The sequence below is a fragment of the Zalophus californianus genome, chromosome 9 (assembly GCF_009762305.2).
Source record: "Zalophus californianus isolate mZalCal1 chromosome 9, mZalCal1.pri.v2, whole genome shotgun sequence".
Classification (NCBI taxonomy): domain Eukaryota; kingdom Metazoa; phylum Chordata; class Mammalia; order Carnivora; family Otariidae; genus Zalophus; species Zalophus californianus.
In genome coordinates this window covers 127,845,463-127,862,596 of record NC_045603.1, presented here as the reverse complement: position 1 = coordinate 127,862,596, position 17,134 = coordinate 127,845,463, and the positions used below count along the sequence as shown (strand labels likewise).

General features: G+C 39.0%; 1 protein-coding gene across 7 annotated transcripts in view; it reads left to right on the top strand.

Moving 5' to 3' along the window:
• PRPF18 (pre-mRNA processing factor 18) overlaps positions 1 to 17,134 on the top strand; it is a 103,851-nt gene that overhangs the window by 14,928 nt on the left and 71,789 nt on the right. For 3 of the 7 annotated variants that reach the window (XM_027592104.2, XM_035729130.1, XM_027592110.2), the window contains 4 exons: positions 4,389 to 4,527; positions 4,771 to 4,906; positions 6,053 to 6,167; positions 7,131 to 7,443. In XM_027592104.2, the coding sequence (XP_027447905.1) occupies positions 7,389 to 7,443 (55 nt within the window). In that variant the 5' untranslated portion in view covers positions 4,389 to 4,527; positions 4,771 to 4,906; positions 6,053 to 6,167; positions 7,131 to 7,388. Of the gene's footprint in view, positions 1 to 3,897; positions 4,528 to 4,770; positions 4,907 to 6,052; positions 6,168 to 7,130; positions 7,444 to 17,134 lie in introns of those variants that run through there. The other 4 variants (XM_027592107.2, XM_027592106.2, XM_027592108.2 and 1 more) reach the window with 4 other exon arrangements.

The window sequence follows — 17,134 nt, the reverse complement described above, 5'->3', positions numbered from 1 at the left end:
GTACTTTTTAAAAAAGATTATGTATGTATGTATGTATGTATTTTTGTTGGGGGGGGGAGGGAGAGTATGCATGAGCAGGGGGGAGGGGCAGAGGGAGAAGCAGACTCCCTGCTGAGCAGAGAGACTGATGTGGGACTCCATCCCAAGACCCTGGGATCATGACCTGAGCCAAAGGCAGCTGCTTAACCGACTGAGCCACCCAGGCGCCCTTCTAGGTATATTTTTAATGGGCAAGTCAAGAGAAAGTATCTACCTAAGAATACCCATTTTTAAGCCTAACGTATTCATTCCTGGTTGATATTCTTTTCATTGATTGTCCTGAATTTGGGTTACCAGATCTCCAGGGATAATTGAAACAGGAATGCTCAGTTAAATTTGAACTTCACATAAAGAATGAATGCTTTTCTTTAAAGTATAAGTATACCCCATGCCATATTTGGGACCTACTCATACTAAGAAATTATTCATTCTCTATGTGAAATTCAGTGTACTGTGTTTTATTTCGTAATCATAAATGGGAATTTCTGCTTTGCAGCATCTCCACCCTTCAAGCCCCAGAATTTCTGGGGTTCAGAGTCCAAAGGTGGGGGAAGGGGAAATAGGAGTGGATACTTGGCTTTTATTATCAGGTCTTTGGTAATTTCTGGGTCTTTAAACTCTCTTGGAAGCCTAGAAAAGTGATACCTGACATATTCGGTGAAAGGAGAGGGACCCCAGCAATAAGGTAGCCCCAGGGATGAGATAGTTCCTCATGACACTGTTTACACATCCATTTAAATCAATATCAATTTATCCAGACCCCAGCAGGTCTGCAGCAATATATGCTGGTGAAGATGTGGTCCTTGAACTGCTCATCTAGAGTCCATAGGTGGGTTATGCTGTACTTTATGCTGTCCTCACAGTGTATCTGGCTGAGGTTACTCATCATACTATTTCTGTTTAGTGAAATGGAATTCTGCCTGTACGATGTCGGTATGACAAGGGAAAAGATTCATATTTCAGGATTCACAGCCTCTCCCCCTCCTCACCTTGAAAAAGAGAGTTTCTTTTCATCTGCGCTCTGTCCCTGGTCCCAGGATTGCATTGGGACCAGGTTAATGCATGAGGAAGGGTATTAATACAGCCAAGGCCAGTCCAATTGATCTCAGGAAGCAGCACGATGAGAAAATAACAGATGGAGAAGGTGAGAGGAGTAGGCTGAAGAAGAATAGGGTGCCCTGTGTGTGGAAGGGGGCATGGGAGAGAGAGTGAGAAAGGGGGATTTTAGAGGAATATGACAGGAAAGAAGGAGGTCTGCAGGCAGTGTTCCTGCCGGACTCCATGAAACACCAGAGAGGAGAAAGCAAAGATTGGAAGTTGTGCCGTAGGTTGTAAGATTCGTCCCCCTCTTGGCATTTTTTGAGAGACTGCGGTTAATATTATTTTTGTCTAATGGCTCTTGCTTTCACAGAGATTTCCTCTGAACGGGAATGGTCCTGAAATACACCTGCATGTACCCCAGCTTCTGCCATTTACACAACATGGGGAGGGAGGACAAAGCAGGGCAGTAAGGATCCAGTAAATTCTGATCAGACAGTTGTTGGGCAGCAAAACTGTAAAACTCGTACCTCATGATTTCATCATTATACCATTACCTGGGAGGGGCTGAAACCGTTATTCCCGACAGGAACATTAAAAAATAAATCAATGCTATCTATTCATGTCTTTATGACATTATGGATTTTCTCTCTACCTTTATCACCTTTCCTCGTGTAGTTAAGTACATGTGTGACATGATGTATATGTGACATATGAGCAGGAGAGAAATAAACTTATACTTTGGTAATGCAAGATAGAACTTACACTCCAAATTAATGTATTTTTCTTCCATAGTTGTCAACATGGATGCAGCAATCCTTGCATCTGTGCATCATTTCCACACATTGCATTGCGTTTGAACACTGCATTGTTCAAAAACATTGGGATCTCCTGTTTTGGCATAACCTTCAGAGTCTATGTCAAATAAAGTAATTTGATATTGATAATAAAGATATCAAAGTAAATTATCTTCAGTAATGCGAAATCTTCATCCTTAAGGATGCATTTGACTTTTGGAAACAGCCAAGGCTAATTTGGAACACACTTTGATGGATAAAGTACATAATCATAATAGATAACACTTCTGGGGACGCCTGAGTTGCTCAGTGGGTTAAGCGTCTGACTCTTGGTTTCAGTCATGATCTCAGGGTCGTGGGATTGAGCCCTGTATTGGGTTCTGCATTCAGCAGGGAGTCTGCTTGAGATTCTCTCTCCCTCTCCTCCTCCCCCTGGCCCTGCTCACGTGCATGCTCGCTCGCTCTCTCTCTAAAATAAATCTTAAAAAAAAAAGAACTTTAAAAAAAAGATAACACTTATGGATAAAAACAACATAGGAAAATTGATGAAACTTTTTGTATAGTTCATAAACTGAAAAAAATTATAAAAATAAGGTAATCTAAGTTATTTTTGAGGAATGGATTGAGTTGAATAAAAGTATAATCTACTGAAAAACTATTTCAAAATAACTGTTTGGACCTGTGTTTATTTTTTCATTCACCTATACATTCAACATTAATTCAATAGACAGGCCTTGAGAACCTACCCAATCTTAAATGGTAGCTCTGAGAATACCAAGAAAAAAAAAAAAAAAGGAAAACTAAGTTCTTGTCCTCAAAGAACTTGTAATTCTATAGAAAAGTAGATATACAAACATGATTTTAGTATGCAGATCTTATCTGAAACCTTTGATGGGTTTTAGAATTCAGAATATTTCACATTTTTATAAGGCAATAGGAGGAGATTCCAATCACTGTGGCTGCAGAACATTACCTAAAATTTTGTGCCTTAAAACAAAAACATTTGTCTTTCTCATAAATCTATGTTTGGGGCAAGGCTTGGCATCAGCTTGTCCTTGCTTCACTCAGCCAACAAGTGGGGGCACTTGAGTGCCAAGACTGGGTATCATCTGCAGTTTATCAACTCATTCTCATTACTGGTAGTTGATACTGGTTGGTCATTGATGAATACTGGGAATTGAGATCTTGACTGGGGTTGTGGTCTGGAACAGCTACAGGTGGCCTCACTATGTGGCTGAGCTTCCTCACAACATGGTGGCTGAGTTCCAAGGGCAAGCATTTTGAGAGAGGAAAGGAAAATAGGCAGAAGCCATATCACCTTTTATGACCTAGCCTTGGAAGTCAAGCAGTATCACCTCCACTACTTTTAGTCATAAAATCACTCCCATTTTCAAGGGGAGGAGAGGAAATAGACCTCTCCTCTTGATAAGTGGTAAAAGTTCTAGAAGAACTTGTGGGACGAGACATGTCGAAGTGCCATTTTCGGAATGGTGCCAGTGGGGTCTGAGGCTTCACTCTGCAATGAAACCCATTAATATTTCTGCAGCAAAATTAGTGAATATTAATACAAATTGGAATACATTGAGACTATAAATGTAAGTAGTTCCATTCAGGTTTTGTCACCAAATGAGTTACCAAAAAATATTTCAGTTTTAAGAGATTTTCTGGATTTCAAACTTACTAGTAGGTGGTTTTTGAGCTGCAATATAATTTGTGCTGATGGAGGCTATAGGTATCTACAATGCATCTGGAAGAAGAGACTATAGGAGAACTGCAGGAGTAAGAAATCTTCACAGACAGGGAGCTGAAAGTGGATTATTTAGGAAGGATGTTCCAAACGAAAGAAACTTCAAAAGAATGGATGTCTGAGTGTGGAGAAAAGCAAGATTTTCAAAATAGCTGGAGTATATACATTAGAGAATGTGAGGGCCCAGATCATGAAGAGTCTTGGATGCCGTATTATGGAATTTGCATTTTATCCTGTAGAGGCAAAATGAAGCCAATTAGGGGTTTTAAGCAGGAGAGAGATGTGATCATATTTGCCCTTTGGAATGATAATTTTAGTGGGAGACAGTAGATTGAGGGGGATGAGGATGGGATTCTTCAATAGGCAACTAGAAGTGATGATCACCTGAAATAAAAGCAGGGAAGAACTGTTGTGTTTCGCTGCCATTTCCTTTTGTGCTAAAATCAGAGTTAATCATGAAAACTGTGATGTGGAGAGGGAGAGGAGTTGTCAGATTGTCTCTTTTCTAATTAATTTTTTTTTATCCAAGTAGTGCATGTATCTTCTTCACAATGTTAAATAGCATAAGACATAGAATAAAAGCCAATGTGCACTGTACCACATCCCATTACCCCAGTCTTACTCCTTAAAGGCTACCACTTTCACCCCTTTAAATGTTTCTTCTGGGATTTACCTCTATGATCTAAATAAGGGGCCACATCTGCTGCAAGTAACAAAATAAACCAATTTGAAAATATCTTAAATAATAACACTTATTCTCACAACAGGAAGTCCAGGCTGGACAGGCTTCAGACACCATATTTGCTTCCATCTCAGCTGGCTCCTCATCACGATCATAAGATCAATGCCTCTGTTCCAAGAATCACATGAAAAAACTCCATTGTAAGAAGAAGGACCATTGTTCTTGTGAGTCTTTGGGTTTGTTTTGTTTTGTTTCGTTTCGTTTTTAGTTTATCAGCAAATAATTTTTTTCCAGAAGCTCTGCAGCTCCCTTTCCCTCCTGTGCCTTTGGCTAATTTGGGTCACATGCCCTGTTTGAATTACCTGTGATCAACTTGGCATCACCACCACTGCTTCTAAAGTCTCCTTTGCTTTGAAGAGAAGCCAGGAGCTACATTTGCTAGATTCCCCTTTGTTGTATGGTCCCAGGCTGGAGTGTACTGATGAGAGGCATCCTTGAACCAAAGTAACGGAGAGTTCATTATTCTCCAGTCATTTGCAGCCAGAATTGTGGAAACTTCAAGGCGAGTTTTGAAAACCACCTGCTTGAGCACTCCAAGTTGAGGTCAGTAGCGGTTTCTCTAACCATCGCTCCCTTAAGGCTTTTTTTGGGATAAGCCACCAATTCCCTGTATTAAAGCCCTTTATAGCTAGACAGCAAAGAGTAGCTTCGGGTTTCCAGACTGATCTATGACCCTTCCTAAACATAGCACCAATGCAAAGCAAATGAATTACAACACTGACATAGACAAATCAGGATTTAGGTATGATTCCAGTATGGAGAACAATAGTAATATGGGGAAATTTGACTTCAAGTAATGGTAGTGTAGCTCGGTCAGGCTATCTGTGCTTCCCACAGATAACAATGATAGAGTCTGGATGGGAATATTAAAAACCAACTATTTGAAGATATTTGACAGAGACTAGATGCAGGCAGGTATTGGAGAGGAGTCTACCTTTAAAAGATTGGAATTACACCATTGTGATTTTTGATTTGGAGTTTTCCTCACAGTTGTTCGCCAATCCATTATGTGGCTCAGAATGAAGCCTCCTGAATACTGGTATCAGAGTATAGAGTTCAGGACTGGAAGAGCAACTGGGGAGCTGGGAGGGCGTATCCGAGGAGGGAGGGGGTCATAGAGATGGTGAACCCCAAATCTGCATATAAACTGCTCAAATTCTTGTCCAGCCGCTGAAATAAGAATCAGTAGGAGAGACCACATAGAATACAGAGAAAAAGTGACCGCTAGAAACTGAAAGAATTGAGCAGATATTTCAGCTGTCACCCAAAAACAGAGGAGACAGACTTAGGAATTTGAGTCCAGCCAATTTAATTCCCTATTAGAACAAAAATTGCACTCTTCTGAGCAATATAATAGAATCCAGAATTTCTACAATGTATAATTCCTAATGTCTAGTATACAATAAAAATGACCAAATGTGTAAAGAAACGGGAAAATATGACCCATATGCAAGAAGGAGAAAACAATCAAGGAAAACCAAACCTTACGTGGTACATAGTAGACAGAGACTTTAAAGCAGCTATTATAAATATGCATAAGGACTTACAGGAAAATGTAGTCTTGGTGAATGAACAGATGGAGAAACAGCCCCAAAATAGAATGAAAAGTCCATTTTCATGTGTTTGCGCTGCTCTAACAAAAACCCCATAGCCTGGGTGGCTTAAATAACAAACATTTATTTCTCACAGTTCTGGAAGCCGGGCAGTCCAGGATCAAGGCACCAACAGATCTGGTCTCTGGTGACGTCCTGCTTCCTGGTTCATAGATGGTCACCTTCTCCTGTGTCCTTGCGTGACAGAAAGAGTAAGGGAGCTCCCTGGGGCTTCTTGTAGGAGGGCACTAATACCATTCACGAAGACTCCACCTCATGACCTCATTACCTCTCAGGGGCCCCACGCCCTAATGCCATCACACTGGGGGTTAGGATTTCAACATGTGAATGGCAGGGAGAGACACATTCAGTCTATAGCAGACTCAAATGAAAATTCTAGGTGAAAAATACAGCAACTAAAAATGAAAAAGTTACTAGATCTGCTTAATGGCAGATTGGAGAATGCACAAGAATCGGTGAATTTGAAAGCAGATAAATGGGAATTGTTCAGATTCAAGAAAAGGGAGAAAAGATAGAAGAAATATGAATAGATTTTCAGAGAGCTATGGTTTCTGAAATCCAAGCAGTCTAATACATGTGATTGGAATACTAGAAGGAGCCAAGAGAGTAGGGAAGAAAAAATATTTGAAGAAATAATGGCTGAAAACTTAGCCATTTGGTAAAAACACTAATGGATCCAAGGTCAGTGAAGCACACGCAGAGTAAATACGAAGAAAACAATACTAGGCACGTGACCGACTGTTGGCATCTAAAGACAAAGAAGAAGGAGCCAGGAGAATATACAAATAAGGCAGACTTCTCCTGAGAAACAGGGGAGACCAGAAGTCTGTGATACACACCCAGCTCACATTAGTGGGAAACCCATTGCCCCAGCTAGGAGGAGTGCCATCAGCAGACAGCCTTCTGTTTTCAGCCCCTTTCGGGGGGATTGCCTCAGCTGTAGAGCACTGACTCACTTAAGATCAAGCCTCTTCCTGGGATACCTACAGCCAGGGGTTGATCGGGACCTGACCTTCTTGGCCCGATGCAAGACAAATCTGAAGGGCCGTTCTTGCTCCAGATCTCCCCCAGGCATTGGCTGAGGCTACTATAGGACATGCATCAGAGCTCAGTTTTTCCTTCTGACTACTCTTGCTTCTGTCTCCTTTCCACAGGTTTTGATACCAAAGAGACTCCTTAATAAACGTTCTGCTGGCTAAATTTCTACCTCCTAGGAAACCCAACCCATGATGACGATTGAATAACACCTTTAAGTACTGAAAGAAGTAAAGCTGTCAACCCAGCTTCTATATGCTACCGGATTATCTTTCAAAAATGAAGAAAAATAAAGATGTTTTCAGAAGGACTAAAGCTAAGAATCGGTGTGTTGTGCTGTAAGAAATACTTAAGGGACTTCTTCAAGTGGGAGATGAATGACACCAGATGATAACTTGGATTCAATGGAAGGAATAAAGAGCACAGGAAATGGTAAGTATTTGGGTAAACATGAGAAAATGTACACATTTTCTTTTCTTTTTTTTTAAGATTTTATTTTTAAGTAATCTCTGTACCCAAAGTGGGGCTTGAAATCATAACCCTGAGATCAAGAGTTACATGCTCCACCAACTGAGCCAGCCAGGCGCCGCATGTACACACTTTCTTAATTTCTTGAAAAAGCATATGATTGCATAATGCAGCTTATAACACAGTATTGTGGGGTTTATAACATAAGTACATATAATACATATGACAAAAATCTCACCAAGTTGAAAGAGTGGTAAATAAAACTATGATATTCAAAGGTTGCTATATTTTATGTGAAGCAGTACAGAATAAACTCTAAGTAGATTGTGGTAATATAAAGATGTAAATTGAAATCCTTGGAGTAACTGCTAAAAATAATGCAAGATATGTAGCTAAAAAGCTAACAGAGAAATCAAAATGGAATACTATGAAGTATTCAAGTAACCCAAAAGAAGGAAAGAAGAGAGGAAAAAAGAATGAAGTGAACAACCAGAAAACAAATTGAGTGTATTATTAATGTATATTAATGATCATGGGAGCTAGGTTTCTTACTGTCAGAGAAGGGAGTTATACATGTAGAAAGTAGAATGAACTAGTCATGTTGGAATTCACTTATGTAAGTAAATACGTAAGTATGGATATAATATGTGTATGTATATGCATATATACCTGTGTTTATGTCCATGAATATGTATGTATATGTGGGTATCTGTAGATATACACAACGATATTATTGCTAGCTGCGACCGCTGACAAGGTTTGAAAACATCAACTATGAGTGTATTTAGAGGCCCAGTCTTGATTCCTGAAAATGCTTCTCAATGTAAAAGAACCAAGGCTTTTTGCTGAGAAATGACTGATTTGAGGACTGGAGTAGGGAATGTACAAAATGAGCCTGGAACATTTTGTGCCCTAAAGTAAGGAAGTCTTGAGGAATGATGGTGATCTGTCAAAGGCCATAGAATCCAGCTTGACTGGGCTTCCCACTGGTGAAATCTGGAACACTATGACTTCAAAATAAATAATAGTAACAAATTGTAAGCTGTTGAATAAAACAAGAATCCATGAGTCCACACTTGCTCTGAGTAAATATGTGAATAAATTGAAAGTTAGGTGAAGGAATAGATATCTATATAGTCTTAAATTACCTCCTCGTGAAGCACTTATTGATTACAAAGGGAAAAAGTAACTTGATAGTGGGAGAAGCCTGGCAGACACCATCTTAATCAAATGAACCAAGGCAACATCCCTAGTAATGGGACAAACTGAAATCAGAACCACCGCTAGAACGTAACAAGAAGAACACACAAAACATCACTTCTGCGATAACTCCTGTTGAAGATTCATAAGCTGAATCTAATAGTGAGGAAACAGCAGAGAAACCCAAATTGAAGGACATTATACAAAATAACTGTTCTGTAATCTTCAGAAAATTGTCAAGGTCATGAAAATCAAGAAAAGACCAAGGAGCTATTCCAGATAGAAAGAAACAAAAGAAACGTGACAAGTAAATGCAGTGTATTATCCTGGACCGGCTCCTTTTGCTATTAAGATCGTTACTGGAACAATTGGTGAAACTTAAATGTGGTAGAAGAATTAAATAGTACTGTATTAATGTTAATTTCCTCACTTTGTTGATGGTGTTGTGATTATGCAGGAGACTATCCTTGTCTTTAGGAAATATACACTAAAGTATTTGAGAGTAAGGAACATGATATTAGCAACTTCTCTCAACTGGTTTAGGAGGAAAAGTACTTTGCACTGTACCTGTAACTTTTCTGAAAGTTTGAGATTGTTTCCAAAATAAACAAATACCCACGTAGGAACAAAACCCACGAGACACCATTAGAATGGTTAAAATAAATTAGAAAGGATGATAGAAATGTTGAGAGGAGGGTGAAAAGCAGTCTCATAAATTGCTGGTGTAATGTAAAATTATAAAATCACATTGGAAAGGTTTGGTAGTTTCTTATAAAGTTATCCCTTCCTTTGAGCCAGCAATCCCACTGCTAGATATATACCCAAGAGAAATGAAAATGTATGCCAACACAGATAGTTGGACAGGAATACTTGTCGCAGCTTTCTTCCTAATAGCTAAAATCTGGAACAAAAGATCTATCGGTAGGAAAATGGATTTTAAAATTTTGATATAATCATACAGTGTAATATTACTCAGTGATCAAAATGTACTATTTATACATGTAACAGTATGGGTGAATTTCATAGACATTATGCTGAGTGAACAAAACTGGAGTACATACTGTATGATTCCATTTATGCAAAGCTTTAGAGGAGGCAGAACTACTTCATGATGGAAAAAACTCAGAACAATTACTGCCTCTGGTGGGATTAACTAGGAAGGGACACAAGGGATATTTGCGGGGTAGGTAGATGTTCTGTATCTTGATGGAGTGTGGATTACACAGGTGTATCAATTAGTCTAAATCGTGGACTGTTGACGTAGACAATCCTAAGGAATCCACAAAAAAAGATGAGAATTTAGCAAGGTTGCAATATACGAATTTACAATTCAAAAATCAATTTTAACTTTATATACTAGCAGCAAACAATTGGAAATGAAAATAAATTTTTTTGAGGGAGAGAGCGCATGCACAAGCAGTGGGGGAAGGGCAGAGAAAGAGGGAGAGAATCCTAAGCAGACTCTGAGCTGAGCAAGGAGCTGAGATATGGGGCTCGATCCCATGACCCTGAGATCATGACCTGAGCTAAAATCAAGAGTCAGACGCTTAACCAACTGAGCCACCAGGCACCTTGGAAATGACAATTTTAAATTCCATTTACAGAAATGTCAAATTTAACAACATTTAGGAAGAATTTAGCAAAAGATATACAAGACCCCTCTCCTGGAAACTACAAAATACCTTTGAGAAAAAAATAAAAAATATCTCCAGAAATGGAGAGATACATGTTGAAGAGTTGGAGGACCCAATATTGCCAGTGTGTCACTTCTCCCCAAATCGATTTCCATCCAACCAGGCGTTTTTGTAGAAATTAACTAGCCAATTGTATTTTGGTAGAATTGCAAGGGACTTAAAATATTCAAAGCATTCTTGAAAAAGAACAACATTAAAGGTGTTCCTCAATTGTTTAGTGCTCATGGGCTGTCCTTTTACCTACAGAAATAGATATTAAAAAATAATAATTAGAAGCTTAATGTGTATGAATAGGGCTGTTGTCTGGTGGGCTTCACTGTGGGGTAATTGTCAGACACATAGTTGTTTTATTGGAATAACACCAAATGCAAATGTCTCTGCACATTTTCTCCAGGAGGATAGGGGTAGATGAAGGGTGGTGGTGTGGTGCAGTGGTGGTTCGTGGTATACGCTTGGGAGATGATAGTGGGAAAAGGGACCTTGGATGGTATCATTCACTATGCAGACTTCCATGTAAAAATGTTTCAGGGACATTTCTTTATTGCCTTCCTCTACAATGACTAGTGTCCATGGCCAGAGTGTAGGGTTAAACTTCTCCAAAAATACAGTGACCCTCTTACCCCTTCTGTGGGTTGATAGAGGAGTTTATGGATTATGGGAGAGATTTTTTTATACACTTTAATCCCATTCTCACACCCACCTTCTGTCTTATTTGGTGCCTCTAATGTCCAGGCCTTCCCAGGGTTCTTTTAGGTGAATTGGATTGCTTCTTGTTGGTATGCTATTGCCAACAAGTCTGGTTGTGGTTTTTTTTTTAGCTTTCTCCTGTCTTGCTAAGAAAATTTCCACTCTACCATCTGTTTTCCATTTTCCAAAATTTCATTGATAATACTTATCTGTTGTTTCTTTCCCTTCTCTCTCTCTCTCTCTCTCTCTCTCTCTTTTGTGGCTTTGCATTTTTTTATTTCTTTACTATCATTTTTGTTTGGTTTCAGGAGTGAGCAGGTAAAAATACTTCTTTAATTTGATCTTTAGTTTAATCTACCCTGAAAAATTGGAAATCCTTCTGAGCTTTCCTAAAAGGTAGTGTGATTTGGAGCGGTAGAGAGTGAAGGGGAGGGTATCACAATTTGGTGAGAGATGCTGCAGATGGAGAGAGGGGACAAATAGAAAAAATATGTAGATATCATTTTTTAACCCAATCCTATTACTTTATATTCTTGACTATATAGCCCCAATTAACCTTTGCAAATTCTACTATACAAAGAATGTAAAAAAATTTTCTTTCTGCACAAAACCATGTGGATTATTGTAAAATAATATATGTTTTACTGCTGCTCAAAAATCAATTCTTCCTCAACAGAATAGTAGCAAATCAAATCAAACAATGAATAAAAAATGATACACCACAACCAAGTGGGATTTATTCCAGTTACACAAGGCTAGTTCAACATTTGAAATCAATTAATGTAATCCATCACATCAACAGGCTAAAGAAGAAAAATCATCTGCATATTGATAGATGCAGAAAATCTGACACTTATTCATGGTAAAAACTCTCAAAAACTAGGAATGGAGGGGAACTTCCTTAACTTTATAAAGAATATCTATTAAAAAACCTACTCAACATTATACTTAATGTTGAGAAACGAGATACTTTCCTAATTGATTGGGAACATGACAAAAATGTACTCTCTCACCACACCTATTCAACCTCATACTTGAAGTCATAACTAATGGAATAAGACAAGAAAAGGGGGGAAAGATAAACAGGTTGAGAAGGAAGTTATAAAACAGTCTTTGTTTGCAGATGACATGACTGTCTATGTAGAAAATCTCAAAGAATCAACAACAAAAAAATACCTGAAACTAAGTGGTCATAGCAAGGTTGCGAGATACAAGGTTAATATATAAAAGTCAATTGACTCTTTAGGAACTAGCAATAAGCAAGGGGAATTTGAAATTAAAAACATAATACTATGTACGTTAGCACCAAAATTGAAATAGAGATCAAAGAAAATCTAAGTGAATGGAGAGACAGTCCATGCATATGGGTAGGAATACACAGTATGTCAAGAAGTCAGTTCTTTCCAACTTGATCTATAGATTTAATGCAATCCTAACCGAAGAATAGAGAGCCCAGAAGTAAATCCACACAAATATAGTCAAGTCATCTTAGACAAAGTAGCAAAAGGCAACTTAATGGATAAATAATAGTCTTTTCACCAAATGGTGCTTAAACAACTGGATACTCAAATGCAAAAAATGAACCTATACACTTTTCACAAAAAGTAACTCAAAATGAATTATAAACTTAGATATACAGAACTCATAGGAGATAAAATAGAAAATCTAAGTGACTGGTTTTGGTGATGACTTTTCAGATAAAGGACCAAAAGCATGGTCCATGAAAGAAAAAATTGATATATTGGACTTCATTAAAATTAAAAAAACTTTCTGCAGTGGACACTGTTCAGAGAATGAAGTAAGGCAAAAATTGAGAGGAAAATCTTTGCAAAATACATATTTGATAAAGGACTGGCATCCAAATATGTAAAGAACTCTTAAAACTCAATAAGAAAACAAACAGCTCAATTTTTTTAATGGACAAAAGATCTGAACAGTCATGTCACCAAAGAAGATACACAAGTGGCCAATAATTATATGAAGAGGTGTTCAACATCGTATATCAAAAAGGAATTGCAAGTTAAAACAACAAGAGGGGCGCCTGGGTGACTCAAGTCGTTAAGCGTCTGCCTTCGGCTCAGGTCCATGATCCCAGGGTGCTGGGATCGAGCCCCGCATCGGGCTCCCTGCTCCACGGGAAGCCTGCTTCTCCCTCTCCCACTCCCACTGCTTGTGTTCCCTCTCTCGCTGTCTCTCTCTCTGTCAAATAAATAAATAAAATCTTTAAAAACAACAACAGGATACCACTATACATCGCTATTCATCTATTAGAGTGGCCAAAATCCAAAACACTGAAAACACGAAATGCTACTGAGTATGTGGAGCAACAGGAACTTGGTGGTGGGAATACAAAATAATACAGTGAGTTTGGAAGACAATTTAGCAGGGTTTTTTTTGCGTTTTGTTTTTGTCTGGTTTGTATTTTTTATAAAGCCTAAACATACTCTTACCATACGATCCAGCAATCATGCTCCTTGGTATTAACTCAAATGAGCTGAAAATTTAACATTCACACAAAAATCTGCACATTGTTTATAGCAGCTTTACTTATGATTGCCAAAACTTGGAAACAAACAAGATGTCTTTCAGTAAGTGAAGGGATAAATGGACTGTGGTACATCCAGACCGTAGAATATTATTCAGTGATGAAAAAGTAATGAGCTATTAAGCCACAAAAAGACATGGAGGAGACTTAACTGCATATTGCAAAATGAAAGAAGCCAATCTGAAACAGCTACATAGTGTGTGATTCCAACTATGTGACATTCTTGGAAAGGCAAAACTATGGAGAAAATAATACCAGTTGTTTCTAGGGATCAGAAGGTGGGAGGAAAGAATGACTAGATGAAGCACAGGGACAATGAAACTATGATACTGTAATGGTATATATATGTCATTATACATTCGTCAAAACCCATAGACCATACAACACAAAGTGTGAACCCTTCTGTAAATTTGGACTTTAGATAATCATAATCTATCAATATTGGCTCATCAGTTCTGACGAATGCACTATACAAGGTGTTAACAATGGAGGAAACGGGGCAGAGGGGAGAGGGGTATCTGGGAACTCTGTATGTTCTGCTCATTTTTCTATAAACCTAAAACTGCCCTAAAAAAGAAAGTCTATTATTTTACATATGTATACATATTTTTTTTACGTAAACTACACCCAGCGTGGGGCTTGAACTCACGACCCCAAGATCAAGAGTCTCATGGTCTACGGACTGAGCCAGCCAGCCGCCCTAATCTATTATTTAAAAACAAATAAAGAAAAAATAGAGAAGAGGCTATTTAATAAAAAGCCAAGTCCATGAGGAGGGAGTCGTAGTGAAGGAAGTGGTGTTTACACGTGTATATGTTAATCAAAACTCATTTAACCATACACTTAAGATCTATACATTTAACTGCATGTAAATTTTATCTCAATAAAAAATCAACTCTATATTATCATCTGTGCTTAATTTGGCTGTCGTCAACTAAATATATGATGCAACACTGAAAAATTTAAAGGAAGCAGGACTCAGCTATAAATAAGTGTTCTTGACCTTGAAGAGATGCTGCAGTGTTCTTGAGTGTCACGAATAGGTGGAGAATGGCTCTCTCAAATGTATTTCCTTGTGTAGCTAGTCTTCTTTCAGGTTAGTGAATATGTTGAGGGGAAAATTTTAGCTCCAGCTCTCATTCCTCTGTGGCTTTTTTCTGATGCCTCATTATATCTTTTCTTTTGGATTTAGTCAGAAGGGAATTGCCACCTCAGGTTTGAGCCCACACATGGCAGAAGACTTGGTAGAGAAGCATTGGTGTGAACTTGAACTCTTGAAGGAAGTGAGAGGTCTGCTTAGGCAGAGAAATTGGTATTCACAGCAGCAGCAGTGGCCATGATTTACTGGTGAATGCTAGTGAACAAGAAAGAGGCAGAGCTGACCTGACTCAACAAGGGAAGGGTTGTATTCAGGATCCATGAGAGATAAGTACTTAAACATAAGAATGAGAAATGGATTCGTTTCAGTGGCTGTGATGGTTAATTTTATATTGGCCAGGCTATGGCGCCCAGTTGTTTGGTCAAACATGTTTAGAGTTTGTTTGTTCAATGACACTAGCAGTTAAATTAGTAGAGTTTTGAGTCAAACAGTTACTCTCTGTAATAATGTGGGCCTTGCCCAATCAGATGAGGGTCTTAAGAGAAAATGGCTGAGATTCCCCAAAGAGGAAGAAATTCTACCTCCAGGCTGCCTTTGCATCAAGACTGCAATATCGGGGTGCCTGGGTGGCTCATTCAGTTGAATGTCTGACTCTTGATTTTGGCTCAGCTTGTAATTGCACTGTTGTGGGATCGAGCCCTGCATTGGACTCTGCGCTCAGCATGGAGTCTGCCTGAGATTCTCTCTCTCCCTCTGGCTTTGCCCCTCCCTCCACTCGTGTTCTCTCTCTCTCTCAAAATTAATAAAATCTTAAAAAAAACAAAACTGCAACATCAACTCTTGTTGGGCGCCATCCTGCTGGCCTGGCCCTGCGGATTTTGGACCTGTCAGCCTCCACAATTGCATGAGCCAATTCTTTAAAACCAATCTCTCTGTATATTCATATAGACGGTTGGTTCTGTTTCTCTGGAGAACCCAGACTAATACAATGTCTAATAGTCTGCTGCCAGCTCTGAATTCCTCTTGCCTTCTTCTGCCCTCAACCCGAATCCACTTCTAGCTAATTCTCAATTTGTGGAAAAATAGAAAATTTACATTGAGATACTGTTTATGTGAAGTTGATAGGGCATTATATATCTTTTTAACAATGATAATGCCTTCGGGCTAAAAGGTTGGTGGATTGTACCATACGTAGGCATCTCATTATCCATACATCAGTATGTGTTTTCACTTAATTTGAGTTTTGGTTGGAGTCTCTTTCTGGATGTCAGTGTCTGCCTGCTGCAGATAGGGGGCGCTGACACCAGCAGGCTAAGTCTTTGTGGCCTTGTAATAAATAGATCTTCTCAGTCCCTGGGTAGTACATTAAGAACCCAGGTCCGCTAGCTCCAGACATAGTCCACTGCTCTCAACCAGACATATCATGTGGTGATTCCCCCAAAACCCAAATACATACAAGCCTGCTTGCTGCTTGCAGGCACAGACTTCCCTACTGTCTCTTACACGGGCCTACTTTATACAACTGGGCTTCTCCCCTGGTTCCTTGTTTGCACTCTAGTATAATCTGGTAGTTCTGGAACCATGCCACAAACCAAGACCAATTTGGCTGGGCTCTGATCCCCTGTCTAGTTTATGTTGGCTCCTATACCCCTGGGTATCTGACACCGCTCACCCCACTCTAAGTCTCGTTCAACCTGGATAAACTTCTCTCGAACTTTGATTTCTGGTTCTGCTTGACTGTGTCTGTTACCACCCCTCAGTGACCATCAATGCCGTGTCCTTACTGGATAAGACCTCCCGGTGGATCCAACTTGAACTGGACCCAAGTTTTTCTTGCTTCAGTGGACACTGTGACAAGCATTTAGGGACCCACTATTGTTCCTGGGTTAGTGTATTGTGAATCTAGTCTCATTGGCTACAGTTTTTTCCCTGGTTCCTACCGGTTAGCCTTTGGGGGCCCAACACACTTTACGTTTTGGCCTGTAAGGGTTATAATAGAGTAGTCCAATCATACCACGTGGAAGACAGGCAAATAAGGATATCTTAAGTAGAAAAGGAATATGATGAAAGTGGTATTTTGGGATAATTAATCTCTTAGTGTTATGCAGGACAGATTGGAAGCAAGGGAGACTGGCTAGCATGTTAATCTATTAATTCGGAGATATGATGTTTAAGATTAGGCCTAGAGTAGTGAATATAAGAAGAAGTACAGAATCTTAACACTTTATGCCAATAAAATGCTATTTGCATAAAGATGTTCACTGCAGAATAATTTAAAACAGCAAAAACTTGCAATGACCTAAATATCCAATAGCAGGGGAATGATTTAAGTAAATTTTGGTTGTAGCACACTTCATGAAATGCTATATAGCTAACTAAATAAACTGTTAAGAAGGCTGTTAATCAAAATGTAAAAGTGCCTATGTTGTA